We start from the raw sequence: 18,772 nt of genomic DNA, 5'->3' as shown, positions 1-18,772 counted from the left end.
ATCTCCCTTTCCAAGTGTAATGATAATTTAAAGGGGAAGGTCTTTCCCATTCACTAATAGACCCATGTGACCTGCTTAAATCACATGGAAGCCCAAGTCACATACGGTAGGAGGAGCTTGTTGAATGGGTGGAATGGGAAGGAAAAAGCAGAGCTGGAGCAGAGCTGGAGCAGAGTTGAGAGGAAGTTGATCAGCCTAGTCAAAGCTGGGAAGGATATAAGCAAGCTGTTTGTGGGAAGCCCTGATAATGTGTATAGACTTCTTGGTTACTAAGGTGGATTTCTTTTAACTATGATGGATTTGGCTTTCTGGTGTTGGGATTCAACTTTCTGGTATCTGAATAAATATTTTTCTTCTGCCTTCTCTAGAGAGAGTCAGTTATACTTTGTGTTTCAGAACTACGCCCGCATATTCACAGTCACTCTTGGTGCTGTGAATATTGCCTTGGCAATAGTCTTGGCTATATACTTCAGGACCTGAAGCCTTCCTTCTGAAGGATGAAGTTAGCACCAGGTAAAAGGAGTTGAGAATATAGACTGTAGCTATAATTTAATTGGTATGAGAATCTCCCAAGTAAGGAAATTTCCTCTACCAAAGTGGGTCAACACTTTTAGTACAATTTGTCATCTTAGAGAGTTGCCTAAACCAACATTTTTCAAACTTTTTGGCCTTAGGTTCCTTTTATACTCTTAAAAACTGCTGAAGACCCCAAAGAGTTTTGGTAATGTGGGTCATATCTAGCGATATTTTACCATATTAGATCTTAATGTTATTATAAAAATAGTTTTGTCATCACACACCCCTTTTAAAGATCCTGGGGAATCTCAAGGGTTCCTGGACTACACTTAGAGAATTGTTGGTATAAATCACTGAGCAGTTAAATTGACCTGTACAGGATCACACAGTCAGTACATGTCAGAGGCAAGCCTTGAAACTGGATTTCCCTGGCTTCAAGGATGGCTCTCTATCTGCTATACCAAACTGTTTCTCATGAGTAATGCAATTCTTTCATTTCTCAGCTGCATTTATTAAAGCAACAGGCATTTATTAAATGATTACTATGTGCCAAGTATGAGGCTAAGCTTTGTATCTTAAGCATTAGTCCAGAAATCCAAATCACATTTTCACCATACTCTTAACAGATAGTTCACTTCCCTCCTTTCTCTTTTGAAGTCCTTTCCTTCAAATTTTGAAAGATTGCCCTCATTGAAAAAAAGGATTATTTCCATTTTTCGAAAAAAAAAATTTTTAAATAAGGCTTCCAGACAATTTTCCAGAATTGCTAAGCCTGTGGAAATTCTATTTCCTCTGAAACATCTGTCTCACAAACATTTATCATTGCCACCTACTCAGAAGTCAGCCCTACAAATAGTCTGCTGACTTTTCGTTATGATTCTAGGGGACTTGCAAAGCCCCAACTGCTACCAAATATGTCACACACTGCTTTTGCATTATCTGCTACTTGGCCTTTATTAGCTATATTTCTCTCTCTAAAGACTATTGATAATGAAGCGATAAAAGAGTAGCCTTTTTGTCTAGTCCCTTCCCATTAGCATGGTTTCTCCTCCCCTATCCCCTACCTAATTATCAGCCGTGAAAACTCTGGGAAATACAAGTAACTTGAGGAATGATAAATGAAATCATGGGAGCAATAATAAGTGCTAAATGACCAGAAAACAGGAGATCCAAGTATCAAAGATTTAGAGCTGAAATGCATTTTAAAGGTTAATTAGTCCATCCTCTTTCTTTTACAGATGATTAAACTGGTGCCAGACAGGTGAGACCATACATACAACACCACATAGACAGTAGGTGGAAAAAACAGAATTTGAACGCAAGGTCTCTGATCTACTGACTCCAGGTCCGGTGCTCCTATTGCACCACAATGAGTTCAATGTGAGTTTAAATTCTGCTTTGTATATTTAGTGATCCTCAGAATACCATTTAACCTTGTCTGTAAAATGGCAACGATAATATCACCTACCTCACAGGATTGTTGTAAGGATCAAATGAGATAATATGTGTAAAGTGTTTTACTCACCTTAAAACATTACATAAATGCTGTGATGATGGTATATGTAGGTTGCATGCTTTAGTAATAATTCATTCACATAAGAATGTCCAAAATGTCCAAACAAAAAAGATTCCCTTCCCTGGTTATTACTCTCTATTCCTTCAGAAATTTCAATTTAATTCTTTTTCCTTTCTGTGTTTAATTTCCACTCAGGTGTCCCCTTCAACTGTGACTTCAAAGACTCCAATTCTATTGCTAAAATAGCCTTCAAATTAGACCTTTTCTTACCTCCTTAATTTTCTTCAAATCATGGAAAATTGACTCTTCTCCAGGTAACCCTCTCCAATAATGAATGCACCTTCCATTATGCTCCACCACCCTCCTCCCAGCATGTTGGGTCTGTGGGAGGAGTGGCCATGTCATGAGTGCTCTTTCATGTTTCTTTCACACCTTTCCCACGTGGCCATTACTTAGAGATCCCTTGTCCTTAGAAAGTTCATTCTATGCTAATATGGTGCTCTACCCACATACTGGAGGTTGTTATCTACTGATTTCCATGGGAGGTCACTGTTATCTTCTTCCCCTAGAAGAGAAGAATCTACATTATTGTCTTCCTTTGTACCCCAATCCCTAGATTTATACTTGGGATTTTAATCTCAAATACCTTTGTGTCCCAGTTCATCAACATCCTCCTTTTCCCTTCAGTGATGGCACAAAGATGATCACACCCCAGATCTCAATATGAGCCATGTGGGATCCACCCCCATAATCCATTTTTCACAAATAACACAGGGGAGGCACTGGAGTTTTTGAACTCCTGCCTCTAACAGGTTCACTCTTGATCTGATCTGACAGGAAAGACAGGAAGGCAGCTCTGGAGGGGTTAATAATATTGGTTTATATTAGTTTAGTTTTCTCAAAAGGATTGCTGATAAAGGAAGCACTAACTCCTACAGCATTCCCTAATCACCCTTCTCTCAATGACTGGTGTGAGGAGGGGTAACTATCCCCATATCTGGAAGGGGTTAATTGAAACAAGCATAGCTTGTGCACTCCCCTAAATTCCTTTAAATCTCAATGGGTGCTGTTTGGGGAAGGTATAGGCATTCCTGTATGCATTACCCAAATCCCAAATGGGTTTTCCCATGGGTTCCCCACTCACTGACTAGTGCCTACTTGTTTTATAGGGCAACAGACAAAGAAGACATCTTGCCAACGTTAAACTCACAGGTGAATTTTAGCAATATTGTCATTCTGCACAAGTGTAGTAAATATCACATTATATCTCCCCTATGTCTCATGCCATGGTCTCAGTAGGATTATCACTATGATTCTAGGAATTACTATCTAGGATCCTTGGGGCTATTCTGGGAGTTATTATCTAACTCCTGGAAACTAGATCTTGCCATGGCCATGCATCCTAAGAAACTAAACTCTAAAAAGGATAACAAAATCCTCCTTACTTACATCTATAACTCTGAAATGGGTGTACTTGATCCACATAGAGCTACCCTCTGTATTTTACCCCTCTTAAACCTATTTCCCATATGCAAGACAATATCTATTCACTTCATCTCTTCATGCTTTCCTATGTTATCACTCCTACTTTGGGATCCTTTAATGAACCAGTTCAACTTGACTTCCTTCCCTGACCACACTTGAATCCCTTGTCCCTTGTCTTTGCTATTAGGACTTGTTCTTTTTTAAACCCCAGACCTGGACTCCTCCTACAATCTACCTTCTCTCCTCCTGATCAGGAGCTATAGAATATCATTGTATGCTAACTAGGTCCAAGTCAAATTGATCTTACCTAATCTCAGTTGGACCCTCAATGATGCATGATAATCTTTTGATTTTTTTCATGATGAACTCTCTCTCAAAATCAACACAAACCAAGGCGATTTCAAACTAACAGCTCTTCTAACCTTAATACCCTTGGGTTCTGTGACTAGATAATATTATCGCAGAAACAAAATTTCTATCTAAGCTGTCACTGACTAAGAAATGCAAACCAATAGAGATAGGAGTATGTACTTCTGTTGTACTGCATTGTGCTCACTGTGGAAGAGGAAAAATACAGCAGCCAGTGATTCATATGTGATTCAAGGAAGAAGAGGTTGCTGACTTTTCTTGCTGGGCTTGAACACATGATCCTATTCCTTTGATATGTTAAATCTTGTCATTCTGGGAAACATTTCCTTTTCTCAAAATGGGGGACAGTATGACTTCCTTCTTTGGGGAGGAATAGTATATGTGGCAGGTAATTTATGAGTGATTGCAGAGTACCACATGGTAAAATCAGAGTTGTTAATGAATGAACCGAAGACTTTTCCTATAATATGGGGAGGTGAAGGGATGACTATACCATCTCATCACAAACTCCAAGAATCTTAGACTAGCAATCAAGTCATTTTTTCTTGAAGTTGATTAGTACTGGTAAATGTCTTGCTAATGTAACAACTTCCTACCAAAATTATGATGATGTTAATGCACCTTGGAAATGTATACTCAAAATCAGATGAGTTTTGAAAAAGGAATCTTTAAAGGAAAGAAAGGGAAAGGATAAGGACTTAAATAACACTTCTTTTGTGCTAGGCACTGTGTTAAGCACTTTTTACAAATATAGTCCAATTTGATCCTCACAACAATACTGTGAGGTAGGTGCTATTATTATCCCCATTTTCAAGTTGAGGAAACTGAGGCAAATAGAGGCAAAGTGACTAGCCCAGGGTAACAAAGTTATTAATTATATTAACCTGATTTGAACTCAGATCTTCCTGACTCAGGTCCAATGCTCAATTCACTGAACCACTAGATTTCTTTAAAATATGCACATGTTCATTTTGTCCTGTTTCCCAATTAGCAGAGCAGTATATTAAATAGGAGGGGAGATGTAAGATCGGGAAGACTTAGACCTTGCATTATTTAATATGGATGGTCATGATATGACTCCTGTTTAATATTTTCTGGTTTTCTGTTTACCTGCAGAAGTATATGCCCAGAGTCAAATGTGAACATAATCCCTGAAAATGGGGGAAATTGTGGTGGGAAATATTCATCTTTCATTTCCTATTACTAATTACCTATGTATCTATCCATCAATCTGTCTGTCTGTTTGTTTGTTTGTTTATTTATTTTTGGTAAGGGCAATAAGATTAAGTGACTTGCCCAGGGTCACACAGCTAGTAAGTGTCTGAGGCCAGCTTTGAACTCAGGTCTTCATTACCCCAGGGTTGCTGCTCTATTCATTGTGCGATTTAGCAATCTTTAAAAAGAAAAAAAAAAACCTTTTACATCCTGAAAGAATATGTAAAATTTTAATATGTGAAAGACTTATTTCTCTGCCACTGGCATAATTTCATCAATAAAAAAGTCTCTTTGGAATCCTAATTTTTTCTCAGGATTATTTTTCCACCTACTGAACCTGTCCTTAAGCCTAATAAAACCTAAGGTTTTGACTCTCTAATTTCAACATTGTGGTAGATTTATTTCAGCAGTACTAATCTACCATGCAATCTAAAAGCGATCTTTTCCCCATAACAACATAAACAAGATCTGGATATATAAATTAAGAGTAAGCAGGTGAGCTTTGAACCCAGGCCTCCTGATCCTAAGTCCAGAACCCATTCTATGACATCACACTGCCTGTCCTAGGCACCCCACTCAGCAGGGCTTCCCTTCTCCAATATAACAGCACACCGAAAGGTATTTACTGTTGGAGCAGGAAGTGACTGCCAGCTTCCTTTCCCTTTTTTGTTGGGTAACCTACTCCAACCCCTCCACCAAAGGGTTCCTAGTGCCCTTGGCAGCTGGGTTCTACAGAGCATGGAGTACCAGACCTGGATTCAGCAAGGGCTGAGTTCAAATCTGATCTCAGACACATGATTAGCTGTTGGCCCTGGGAAAGTCACTTAACCTCTGCCTGCCTCAGTTTCCTCACCAATAAAATGAGGATCATAATAGCACCTTCCTCCCAGGGTTGTTGTGAGGATCAAATGATATACTGATGATAAAGTGCTTATCAGTACTGTCAGTGCTTTATAAATGTTAGCTGTCACTACTATTACTGCTTTGTACTTGTTCAGTGCTTTATAAATGCTAGTTACTATTGCTACTTGTACTACTACTACCACTTTGTGGTTGTTCAGTCATTTAGTGTTTTCTTGGCAAAGACACTGGAATGGCTTGCCATTTCTGCCTGCAGCTCATTTTCCAGCCAGGGAAGTTGAGACAGAGATTAAGTGACTTGCCCAGGGTCCCACAGCTAGTAAATGTCTGAGGCTGGAATTTGAACCCAGGGAGATGAATCTTCCATATTACAGTCCTGACCCTCCATCCACAGGACCACCCGGTTGCCCTCCTCCTCCTCCTCCTCCTCCTCCTACTGTCTTGAGGACTGAGGGGAATTTTCATGACCTGGTGCCAGTGTAGTCTGTAGGTATATGAGTAATATGTGTGCGTGTGTGTGTGTGTGTGTGTGTGCGTGTGTGTGTGTGTGTGTGTAGCAGCTGCAGGAGTGAGGGGCAAGAGCTGAAAAGGCAAATGTAAAAGACTGAGCTTTCCCCCAACCTTCCAAAATGCCACAGCGGGAAAGTGTTAACCTTGGGGGTAGAACCCCAAGCCCTGAGTCAGGGAAGAGGTGAATAGAGACCAGAGCTAGTTAGGAGTCAGAACTAAGGACCTCTGCCTAAGAGGGACAAGCCAGACAGCCTTGAGAGCTACCAGAATGACCTGTTGCTGGGCCAACCACACAGAACTGTAGGCCTGAGAGAGCTGGTCAGGGCACACAGGCTTAGGGGAGAACTGCTGAAACACAACACTGGCCTACATCATTAGGGGCCATTGCTCCTAGAGAAAGTAGGGGGATGCGAGTGAGAGTCTCACACTGGAGATCAGTGCATGCATGCTTCCAGGATTTCTGCGTAGGAAGACCAGGTAGGGGAGGCCTCCAACCCATGGTTATGGCCAAGAGCAATATGGCTTTCTCTGCCTCAGGGTCTTTACCTGGTGCACCAAGGCTATATGGCCTCTAGGGTCCCTGATTCTATATATTGTCCTTGCAAATATCCGGTGGCACCCCCACACAAAAATTGGAGGGAGTGCACATGGGACAGGATGTTAGACCCCCTCCTGGGGCCTAAAGTAGAAGCTTTAGAACAAGGCTGAGTGGCCCTTACGGAGACTCGGGGAGACCTCCCCACATTCCCAAGAGGAAATCCCCAGATGAATTAGGCCCAAATCTTATGGGGCCAGAGTGTATCAACACCAGGGCAAAGGCAAAGCTCACTCTTACTTGATTTCATAGCTGGGTGGATCTCTGGGGTCTATTGGAACTCACAGAACAATACACACATTTTTTTTATTTTGAAAAAACTCAATATATTTTCAACATTTGAACATTTTCAACATCTGAAGAAGGAACTCTCCTTAGATATCTGTCAATATAGAAAATATTTTCTTTTTTTTCTTTTTCTTTAAAATTTATTTATTTAACATTCATTTTCACAAAATTTTGGGTTCCAAATTTTCTCCCCATTTGTCCCCTCCCCCACCCCAAAACACCGAGCATTCTTATTGCCCCTATCACCAATCTGCCCTCTCTTCTATCATCCCTCCCTTCCCTTATCCCTGTCTTCTCTTTTGTCCTGTAGGGCCAGATAACTTGCTATACCCCATTACCTGTATTTCTTGTTCCCTAGTAGCAAGAACAGTACTCAACAGTTGTTTCTAAAACTTTGAGTTCCAACTTCTCTTCCTCCCTCCCTCCCCACCCATTCGCTTTGGGAAGGCAAGCAATTCAATATGCGCCATATCTGTGTAGTTTTGCAAATGACTTCCATAATACTCGTGTTGTGTAAGACTAACTATATTTCCCTCCATCCTATCCTGCCCCCCATTGCTACTATTCTCTCTTTTGATCCTGTCCCTCCCCAGAAAATATTTTCTTATCATCTAAATGTGTATTGGAATCAAAGGGGGCACAGAGATAAGAGGCAGAAGACAACCCATGTACCAGATAATCCAACACTCTCACCCCCTATGCCCTCCCATTAATGTGATGACATTTTTGGCACCAACAGTCATCAGTCAAGGTTTTTGGACACTAAACATTCACACAGGTCCTAAGTGTGGCGATTGAACAGCACAGAACCATCAAAATACGTATACCTTTTTTGGGCAGGAAAATCAGTACATTTGGGGACACTTTTAAAAGTCCTCTGAAGGAGGAACTTTGCCTCAATGCAGATGGTGTTTTTCTCTTATCACTCAATTATGCATTGGAGTCTACACAGCAAACAGCAGAACAGTTCAATAATGGACACAGAGGGACAAAGCACGTGGGTGGTCATGTTGCAAGAATGAACAGGTAATAATTTATCTGGTTATCCCGGGTTACCCTGTTAAAGTGGCAGTGTCGTTGACACTAACAGTCCCCTCAAGGTCTTCTGTCCCTGAGCAGTCCCACAGGTCCTAAGTGCTGGAGCCATCAGAATGCAAAGTCCCCGACATGCCATGTGGTCTTCCAGGCAGGTGGGAAGAGTCCCACTCGGCATTCCAGTCTCTGTGTCCATTCCTGCAAACACTAGTGACTGTTCTGCAAGAAGAGAAGAGGCTTCCTCCATGGAAGAAGTTAAGGAAAACATTAAAGAAACAAACATCAACCCCCCAAAGCATATTACAGGAACAGATCGTTTTGGCAAGGTGTGGGCTGATATAACCAATGGACTGGCTCGAGGAAATGCTCATGCAGCAGGAGCCCAAACCACCATGCCTTTACGCAACTAATTTCAGGTGCTCCGCAGAGGCTGGCTAGTAGTCGCTGGTATCAAAAAACAGCAGAGAAGAGTTGTGGGCCAGATAATCTAGGAAATCTTGCAAATGGCTCAGCAGCAAATTCATACTGCTGTCATCCAGAGCAGTGCAGGTGAGCATTGGGCCCAGATGCTCAAAGAGGCGCAACAGGTGGATACCTCCATAGAGCTCACACATCTGGCTTGAGGGGTAGCTGACCACCAGTTCATCATACTGTGGCCTCTCGAAATCATAAAGCAGCTGGGGGCTTAGGAGTACATTAAAGTATTCCTTGAGCACAGCCACCAGGCCCCAGACAGCGCAGCTTTGATCTCTGGTGCGGTGCTTCAGAGGGAAGCTGGCATATTCATAGAGGATGGCATCGGCGCTGACCTTGGCTGGCAGGTTGCAGAGCATCTTCCTGAGGGTCACCATGTCCCAGTCTAGAATGAGCATGGGTCTCAGGGACATGGGCGGGTCGACCTGGACTTCACATCTGCGTGGGGTGGCATCCTGTTGGGGATCCTCAGCAGCAGCTTGGCAGCTTGCTCCCCGTGATCCGGACTCTCGTCGCACCCTTTCAGAGCGGCTTCGCTTGGGCGGTGGTGGTGGCATCCTTCCAGAGGTGCTCCCTTCACCTGGGTCGTGGTGGCTGCGACCACGACTGGTGCGGGAGCGTCTGCCCCTGAGGGCAGCCTGTTCCTGCTCTTTCCTGGCAGCTGACAAGCGGACAGCTTTGTTCCTATCCTGGTTCAACTGCTCCTGAGAGTAGCGGAGCACCCGATTCTGGGGGATCCACTCGTACTCCCAGCCGCCCAGCGGCTCTTGGGGGGCTTCTTCTGGAGGGGAGGATAGTGGGCCACTGGTGCTGGCTCCCCCCACTCCCTGGGGAATGGGCGCACTGCTCTGACTTCTCCCACAGGGGGCCTCGTGAGCCATGGCGCCCCCTAGGGAGCTGCTGATGGTGCTGGTGCTAGGGCCTGCTTGGCTGGTGCTGGTGCTGGTGCTGGTGCTGGGGCCTGCTTGGCTGGTGCTGGTAGTGGTGCTGCTGCTGCTGCTGCTGCTGTGGCCTGCTTGGCTAGTGCTGGTGCTGGGGCCTGCTTGGCTGGTGCTGGTGCTGGTGCTTGTGCTGTTACTGGTGCTGGTATCTGCTTGGCTGGTGCTGGTCCTGGTGCTTGTGCTGGTACTGATGCTTGTGCTGGTCCGGGTGCTGGTCCGGGTGCTGGTGCCTGCTTGGCTGGTGCTGGTGCTGGTGCTGGTGCTAGTGCTAGTCCTGGTGCTGGTGCTGGTCCTGGTGCTGGGGTCTGTTCTGCTGGTGCTGCGCTTGGCCTTGGCACTAGGCGCTACTGACTCAGGCTCCTCGGCTGAGCCCGGGCCAAGGGAACGGTGGGCCTTCCGGGGCTTGGAACAGCGGGGGTGGGTCCCAGTCGCTGGGCTGTCCCAGGTCCCACGTGGGTACCGTACCAGGTATTTCACTTCCTTGCCTTCCACCATCACTTTGATACAGTGGCCCAGGCGCATGGTGGGGCCATGGAAGATCAGCCCCGGATCCTCTTCTGGGAGCTCCTGGGCTGTCTCCCTCTTGGATGCGGAAAGCGCCATCCTGACTTGCAGGTGCGGGCCTCGAGCACTGGGGCTGGTGGCGCTGCTTCAGTGGGAGGGCCTCACAGCAGGAGGGCCTCACGACAGGAGGGCAGGACGGGAGGCGGGCCAGACGGGAGGCGGGCCGCCTCTCACCTCCTCAGGTCTCGGGACTGGCCCCGACTGGCTGGAAGGCGGCTGCCCCTTCCAGGCTCTGACTGTAAAGCTCGGGCTCTGAGGGAGGTGAGACTGGAGGCCGAGGCCCACTGCAGACAAGCTCCCAGAGCGTGGCTTTTCCCAGGAATGTGGCTGGGAAGAGGAAGGAGAGCCGCTGGAGGCTCCTCTTATGGGCAGGGGAGCGAGGCTGTAAAGGGCACCAGCCAATCATCTGGCGCTGCTGGGGTTGGGGGAGGGGCGGGGACTGAGGGCAGTGGGGGAAGGGCGTGTAACGGTCTGGTCATCTGGTGGGGCGGAAGCGCCTCTCTGAATTCGAAAGTCAGCTTCCTGGCGGGGCCGTCCCCCCCCCACCTCAGGTTCTCCATCTTCAAATGGGGAGCAGGGGGTCAAGACACTGAAACCTGCTCCATGGCTCATACTGTTTTTTGTGGGGGGACGTTAGCAAATTTTGAAATCACATTGCATTTCTGTCTTAGTGTTTTTTCTTTGGGAATTGGTTTATGTCTCGCTAATTTCTTTTTCTAATACTGAGTTATTTAAGCATCTAATTCTCTTTTCTTCATCTGGGTATTTTATATTTTTCTAAGTTTGGATCCATTTCCTCTAATTAGTTATGTTAGTAAACGACTGCACAAAATAGATTTTTAATTTTCTTTGGAATTATTAGGAATGTTTCTTTTGCATTTTTGATAGGAGCCATTTGATATTCTTCTCTTTGAAAAAATCGGATGACCTAACTACTTCTTCATTTTAAAATGTTTCAATTTTTATTACTTTTATTTTTCAAAAAACCAGTACTTTAAATCCAGTTGTCTCTCCCAACCCGCACTTCCCACTCCCTAGTTGAGTAAATTTTAAAAATGGAAAGCATATCCCTCAACACATAACTACGTTTTCTGGCAAAAAAGAAAAAAAAAAGTTCCCCCATTAGCCATGTCTAAAACCGTAGGCCCCTTTTTACCCTTTAAGTTCATCACCTTTCTGTCTGGACCTTAGCTGCAGGTTTCCTCTTTCTTCATAAGTGGTTTCTCATTTTGTCATCATAAACTCTTTCTGTGAATCCCAATGGTACCTTGTTCCTTTCTCCTCTAATTTGTTTATACTTTGACCTTGTACATCTGAGTCCTGCATCCATGTGAAGCTCACCTTGGTGGAGGCTGTGAATGGTGGTCTACAGCTCAGTTCTGTCAGGTTACTTTCTAATTTTTCCACAAGTGTTTGTCAACTAATGAGTCCTTCCTCCCACAACCTGGGACCTTTGGGTTTATCAGACAATTTGTTTCTGTAAGCTCTGTACGTAAACTTTTCTGCTGATAGACCTTTTTTAAACCAATATCTAATTGCTTTAATGATTACTGATTCGTAATAAAGTTTGAGATCCAGGACAGATAGGCCTCTTCACTTCCCATTTTTCCATTATTATGCTTCAGATTCTTGACTGCTTTGTACCTCCAGAGTGATGGTTAAGTTACTTTTCTAGCTCTACAATCTATTCTTGTGGGAGTTGTATTAGTATAACCTGGAATAATTATGTTAGTGTTGTCATTTTTATTATATTAGTTCTACCTACCCTTGAGTAATTAATTAAGTATTGATACTGATTGTTCCTGACAATTGGAATCCATAAATTAAACTTCTGCTGTGACCCTCTTGCCAGTTTTTCTCCTTCTCTCACCCAGGATCCCAGGTTCTTACTCTTCTTTTTAATCCACCCTTCATGTTTCTCTCTCCAGAATTTCAGTATATGTTGCTTTTGATTATTCTCTTCCCTATCCTGCCCTCTCTCTTAAAGTTACTCTCTGGTCTTCTCTTTTCACTTACTATTTTCCTTTTCAGTTTATTGTATTTCTATACTGAGATCTGTGTGTGTGTGTGTGTGTGTGTGTGTGTTGTGTTTCGGGGTGGGGTGTAATTGTGTTTAACTCCCTTTATCGATTTCAGATGAAAGTGAAGTAAAGTTTCTGGTATACACATTTCTCCCACCCTTTCTTCCACAGTTAATTACATTTCATCTTATCCCTCCATTGTATACATGATGGTGATTTCCTTCTCCTTTCCTTCCAAGTATAGTGCCCCCATTTTCTCCTATTTTTTCCCCTGACACAATCAAAACAGAAGACAACCATCCAAAGGTCCTCTGTCTTATTTTTCCTTCTTGTGACCATTAAAGATATTAGTATTCTCATTCCTTCTTCAGCACATAAACAATTCCTCTTCAGATAATGCCTTTTCAATTAAACCAGTATGTGTACATTTCTATATTTCTCTTGACTCTAATATTTCCATTTCAAAATGTCTACTTGGGTCTCAAGACTTTTTGAATCATAGTCTTCAGATGATCTGATATTTCTTAGATTTTCTTTTCTTGGCCAGTTTCTGGATCACTTGTTTTGCATATTGTTTCTTACATTTTCTTATTATTTCTTTGTGTTTCTTTTTACTATTCATTTATTTTTATGTGTGATTTATTTCTAATTAGTTCCTCCAATTAATATTTTTATTATCTTATTTAGTCATTGTTTTCTATTTGATGCATTGTGATTTCCAGGGAATCCAGGTCTTGCCTAAGTTATCAGTTCTCCTTGGCTTCTATCCTCCCTATAGACTTCATTATGCCTCTCTTCTTTCATTTCTTCCAAGTACTGCTATAATCCTTTGGGCCAAAACTCTTTTCCCCTTGATGCTTCCCTTGCAGAGACATCATCAGGCTTCTTGTTCCTTGGGTTTACCCGTTGGGCCTCTCTCCCTTCAAGGTATTTCCTTACAGTATTCAGGTGAGTAGGAGGGATTGGTTGCTTCTCTCACCATCCCTTCACTAGGGTTAAGGTTGCCCATCATTATATAGCCCTTTCTTTTCTTCTTTCCTCTTCCATCACTGTGGTCTTTGTGTATTTTTTTTCCTGGTTCTGATTATTTCCCTCCACATTTATTCCCATAAGTCTTCCCGTGAAAGGCTCGAGATTTATGATCAGCTTTAGATCTGTCCATCTTTGTCCCCCCCAACAAACAACCACACACTTCTCACTGTGAAGCACCTGAGTTCTATCTGCCAAAAATGGGGCATGTAAGAGTGGGGATAGTCAAATTATTTTTTGTAACTAGGAAGCATAATGGTGTATACACAGTTAGGACAGTTACTTTGAATGGTCCCTAAAGTGCAAAGGGGAACATTTCTACAGTACCTTCTATGTGCCACATACTGTGCTAAGAGCTTTGATCCTCACAACAATGCTTCCAGCTGGGTGTTATTATAATCACCATTTTACACTTAAGGAAACTCCGGCAGACAGGGGCAAAGTGACTTATCCAAGGTCCCTCAGCTAGTAAGCTTACTCTAATCATTTGCTACTGTGTGTTGCATGTCCACTCTGTTCTACTTATCTGTCTATTTCTTAGCCAGTACCAGACAGTTCTTACAATTGCTGCTTCTTAGTTTAGTTTAAGATCCAGCACTGCTAAACCTACTTCCTTTACATTTTTCCTTAATTCCTTTGATATTCTTGATATTTTGCATTCCAAATGAATTTTATTATTATTTTTTCTAGCTCAGTAATATAATTTTCTTGCTATTTTATTCAGATGGCATGGACTAAGTAGATTAGTTTAGGCAAAATTGCCATTTTTATTCAAACGCTTTCTTGCAATTGCTTTTACTTCATCTTCGTCAGTGGTGTATACACCCTTTTCATTTTTAATATTGGTGGTTTAGTTTTCTTAATCTCTTTTTTACTTATATTAACCAATGGTTTATCTATTCTTTTTTTCATAAAATGAAGTCCTAGTTTTATTTATGAATTCAATGGTTTTCTTATACTGAGTTGAATTAATCTCACCTTTAATTTTTAAGATTTATCATGTTTAATTGGAATTTTTAAATTTATTTTTTCATGGTTTTTTATTGTATACCCAATTCATTGGTCTACCCTTTCACTATTTTTTAATATAAGCATTTTGAGATATAAATTTTCCATTTGACCAACTCTGCTTCCTACTCATCATTGACTTTTTGGACCTCTTTTACCATTTGGGTTAGTCTAATTTTAAAGCTGTTATTCTCTTCAGCATTTTTTTTTGTTTCCTTTAGGAAGTCGACTTGTTTTTCATGATTTTCTTGCATCACTCTCATTTCTCTCCCCAATTTTTTCTCTACTTCTCTTTCTTGCTTTTCAAAATCCTTTTTTAGCTCTTCCACCACTTCAGACAAATTAATTTTTTTCTTGGAGACTTGGACACAGGAACTTTGGATTTGTTGTATTCTTCTGATTAAATGTTTTGATCTTCCATGTCACCAATGACATAAGAAAATACCTCTTCACCAAGAAAGTAAGAATCTATAGTCTGTTTCATTAACATCTTCAGACACAGAATTAGAATTAATCTTATAACACAGATTTATAATTAAAATCTTAGAACATGGAATTAGAATGAAGGTCTAAGAAGAGAGAATCAGAGGTAGTCTGATATAATTAGAATTAATATAATTATATAATTAGAATCGTAGAACACAGAAATGGAATTAAAACTTACAACACAGAATTAGAATTAGTAGTAGAATGCAGAATTGGAATGAAAAACCTTAGAACACAGAATTAGAATTAACGTCTTGGAACACAGAATTAGAATTATAGTCTGAGACCACAGAATTAGAATTTGTCTGAGAACACAAAGCTCACTTGGAAAGGGAAACTGGTTGTTTGGAGTTAGCAGTCATGGTCCCCCCACTCCTCTCCCATTTTCTAGCTGCCAACCTTTAGTTTTCCCTAAAGAATGGAGGTTTATCTTATAATGAAACTAAAATAAGTCAAGGTGATCTATCCTAACTCGTTCCCATTTCATTCTCCTTGATATTCCCTTGTCTCTATATTTGAGAGGCAGCATTCTATTCCAGTTCTCTTCCTACTGATATGACGGCTCCTTTTCAATCTCCTTTGCTGCATCCTTGTAGGATTCGAATTTGGAAAAATGCCCTAAAATAGAGCAATTAAATTGAATGAAAGGTGGATTTTAGTGTGCGCAATGCCGATTTTTGTTATTCTCTTTCAGATAACTTTTCCAAGGTTTCTGACCTGAAAACAGTTTGACTACACTTGTGCATTGTTATATAACCCTGCAAAATAGAAACATTTGTACTTAATGTCATAAACATGTACTGTTTGTGTGTGCTATTCTGAATTGACCTAATATTGCTAAAACTGAAGGTAACCTTGTGAATTTACTCCTCGGCAAAACGCCTTCTTTGTTTGTTACTTTATAAATCGAGTGGGCACTGGCTCAGGGTCATGGGTGTCTTTTCCTCACTTCTTCTCAGTTGCCATTCCTCCATTGCCTTTCTGTGGTGTGCCTGAATTCAGTACGATCCTGCTTCAAGCTGAGTTCCTCTGTAACATAAGTGAAAAGTCATAAAACTTAAACTCTGTAAAAGGCAAAAACCTAAACTTGGTAACCTGATTAAATCATATATTTGTCACTTAGTGAAAACTGTAGATACTATGATCTTCAAAAGCCATATAAGAATATCGTGACCCATATGTGATAGGTCAATACTAATCAATGCACATACTTATGTTTGGGTATAACATTGGCTCAATGACCAAGCTCATTACTAAACAGAAAACCAAAAATGACCACCAAACAATAGTGTTGTGCTCTCTAGCTCCTCCTGTCTTTGTCTGTGTTATATAATTACCACAGGGATTTGGGGTTTCTTCAGTGGGGATTCAGAGAATTTGTCTGTCTGCCCTGCCCAGACTGAGGATGATTAATGCCTTAGCAGGGATCTATCATACTGCCCCAAATGTAGGTAACCTCAATTGCTTAAACTACTACCAGTTATCAGTATGGAGCTCCTTGACCTCTTCATCTGGTATCAAAACAACACCCCACAATTATGGGGGAGGTATACAGTTCACAAGGTGGGGCAATTCCACAACTTACCTTCCTCCTCCAGATCATGCCCTCTAACTACACATGTCACTCAGGGCCCTTTCCTGAGTCCTCTCCTCTTCTCCCTCTCTGCACTGTACTCGGTGTTCTCATCAGTTTCCATTAATTTCAATACTATGTTTATGCTGATGATCCTTAGTTAGAGCTATCCTGCATTAACTTCTCTGCTGACCTCTCACATTTGCTGAGTCCTCATATTTTCAAATTCATTTGACACATCTCAAACTACATGTCCAGTACACATTTTAAACTAAAGATGTCCAAAATGGAATTCATTACCTTTCCTCAAAATTCTCCCCTTGCCACCACATTCCCTAGAGGGCAATATGATCTTCCTATCCCTCGCACTCCCAACCGAGGATTCATCCTGGATTGCTCCCTATCTTTCACATCTCACCACACCCCTGCCCATATCCAAAATCGCCAAGACCTGTTGATTTTAACTTTGTAACATCTTTGGCCCTCTTCTCCATCTATACTTTTTCATTTGATATTTTCATCAGTTCTCACAGATTTATCTGTCATCTTTTCCTTACACAATCACCATTGAAGGAAAGTGGCCAGGATAGACATCTTTTCAATTCCCTTCTAGATATGCTCCTTTGGACTTCTCCATTAAGGCTCCACACCACTCCCTCCATCCCTCCATGCCTTTTCACATTTCTTTTTGGTTTTGTCTCCCTCCTCATTCAATTGTAAGCTCTTTGAGAACAAAGGCTCTCTCCTTTTCATATTTGTATCCTCAGGGATTACCCTGGCACACAGTAGGCACTTAATATATTTTTCTGGCTCTACTATCTATTCTAATGGTTCTCAGATCTACTAATCCAACCCTAACCTGTCTCCTGATCTCCAGTGTCACATTACCAACTGAGTACTGGACACTGCAACCTGGAAGTCCCAAAAGACATTACACTCATCATCTTCAAAATGCAATTCACCATCATCCACCCAGACAAATCCCCCTCACCCCTTTCACCTCTCTGTTACTGTAGAGAGTATCATCATCTTCCCAGTCATTCAGGCTTGGGACCCAAATGTTATTCTGGACACCTCACACTCTCTCTCCTTCCCTTCCCCCAGATCTAATCTGATGTCATGGCCTGCTGACCTCACCATTGCAAAAGTATCTCTCCAATTCATCCATATGCTGACATCACCACACCCTTGCTTCAGGTCCTCATCATCTCACACTTGTCCTACTCTAATGGCCTGCTGGGGGATTTGCCTGCTTCAGATCTCTCCCCATTGTAGACCATCCTCCGTTCAGCCACCAAAGGGGTTTTCCTAAAGCACACGTCTGACCAAGTCACACTCCCATAACTACTCATTAAACTCCAGTAGCTCCCTATCACAGTCAGTATAAAATATCAAACCCTCTGTGGGGCCTTTTGTGAGCTGACCCATTCTTACCTTTCTGGCCTTTGTATTCTTTACATCCAGACCTCTCCCTCCACAGCCCCCCAACCACATTATGAGTGGCCTAGGGACACTGGCCACCTGGCCATTTAACAAGCAAGACTATCTCTCATCTCTGTATTTTCTCTACCTCTCCCCTGTCCCTGGAATATTCTCCCTCCAGTATTCTACTGACTTCTCTGTTTTCCTTTAAGCACCATCTAAAATCCTACCTTCCACAGGAAACCTTTCACAATCTAGTGTCTTCTCTACTTATTTCCTAGTTATGCTGTATAGAACTTGTTACTACACCATTATTTGCCTTTTGCCTCCCCCTTCTCTGCTCTCTCTGGCCTTTCTTTGTGTCCCTAGTAGTTACCACTGTGCCTGGAAAATAGTAGGTATGTCATTAGCGTGTATGGACTTTGAGACCAACTGCCAGTCACTATGTTAAAACCTTAAGGGCAAAAGAAAGACAAAAGACTGTCTAACTTGCCCTCAAGGAGGCCACATTCCAATGCAGGGATAGGGGAAAGGAGAACATACAAACCACTATTGCACATACAAGATATCCACAGTATAAGCAGGACAGAATCTCAGAGGGAAGGCACCAGAATTGGGTGGGGGAAAGGGGTGGTGGCAGAAAACTTCCTCTTGTAGAAAGTGGCATTTGAACTGAATCTTAAAGAAAGCCAAAGAATTCAGGGGGTAGAGGTGAGGAGGGAGGTCATTCCAGGCAGGGAGAACAGTCACACAAAAAGTACAAGTTCAGAGGAGCCAAGATGGCAGAGTACAAAGATACATGTATGCTAGCTCTGAACTCACAGCCAATAAAATATCTATAAAGAAAAACTCCCAACAAATTCT

General features: G+C 42.2%; 1 protein-coding gene across 2 annotated transcripts in view; it reads right to left on the bottom strand.

Moving 5' to 3' along the window:
• LOC140515394 (uncharacterized) overlaps positions 1-18,772 on the bottom strand; it is a 1,104,438-nt gene that overhangs the window by 1,075,887 nt on the left and 9,779 nt on the right. The window contains exon 2 of one of the 2 annotated variants that reach the window (XM_072626067.1): positions 6,916-15,942. The exons of the other annotated variant lie outside the window; for it this stretch is intronic. Coding sequence (XP_072482168.1) covers positions 8,825-10,408 — 1,584 coding nt within the window. The 5' untranslated portion in view covers positions 10,409-15,942 and the 3' untranslated portion in view covers positions 6,916-8,824. Of the gene's footprint in view, positions 1-6,915; positions 15,943-18,772 lie in introns of those variants that run through there. 2 annotated transcript variants of the gene reach the window in all.

The sequence above is a fragment of the Notamacropus eugenii genome, chromosome X, assembly GCF_028372415.1.
Source record: "Notamacropus eugenii isolate mMacEug1 chromosome X, mMacEug1.pri_v2, whole genome shotgun sequence".
Taxonomy (NCBI): Eukaryota; Metazoa; Chordata; class Mammalia; order Diprotodontia; family Macropodidae; genus Notamacropus; species Notamacropus eugenii.
This window is presented reverse-complemented; position numbering and strand designations above follow the sequence as displayed.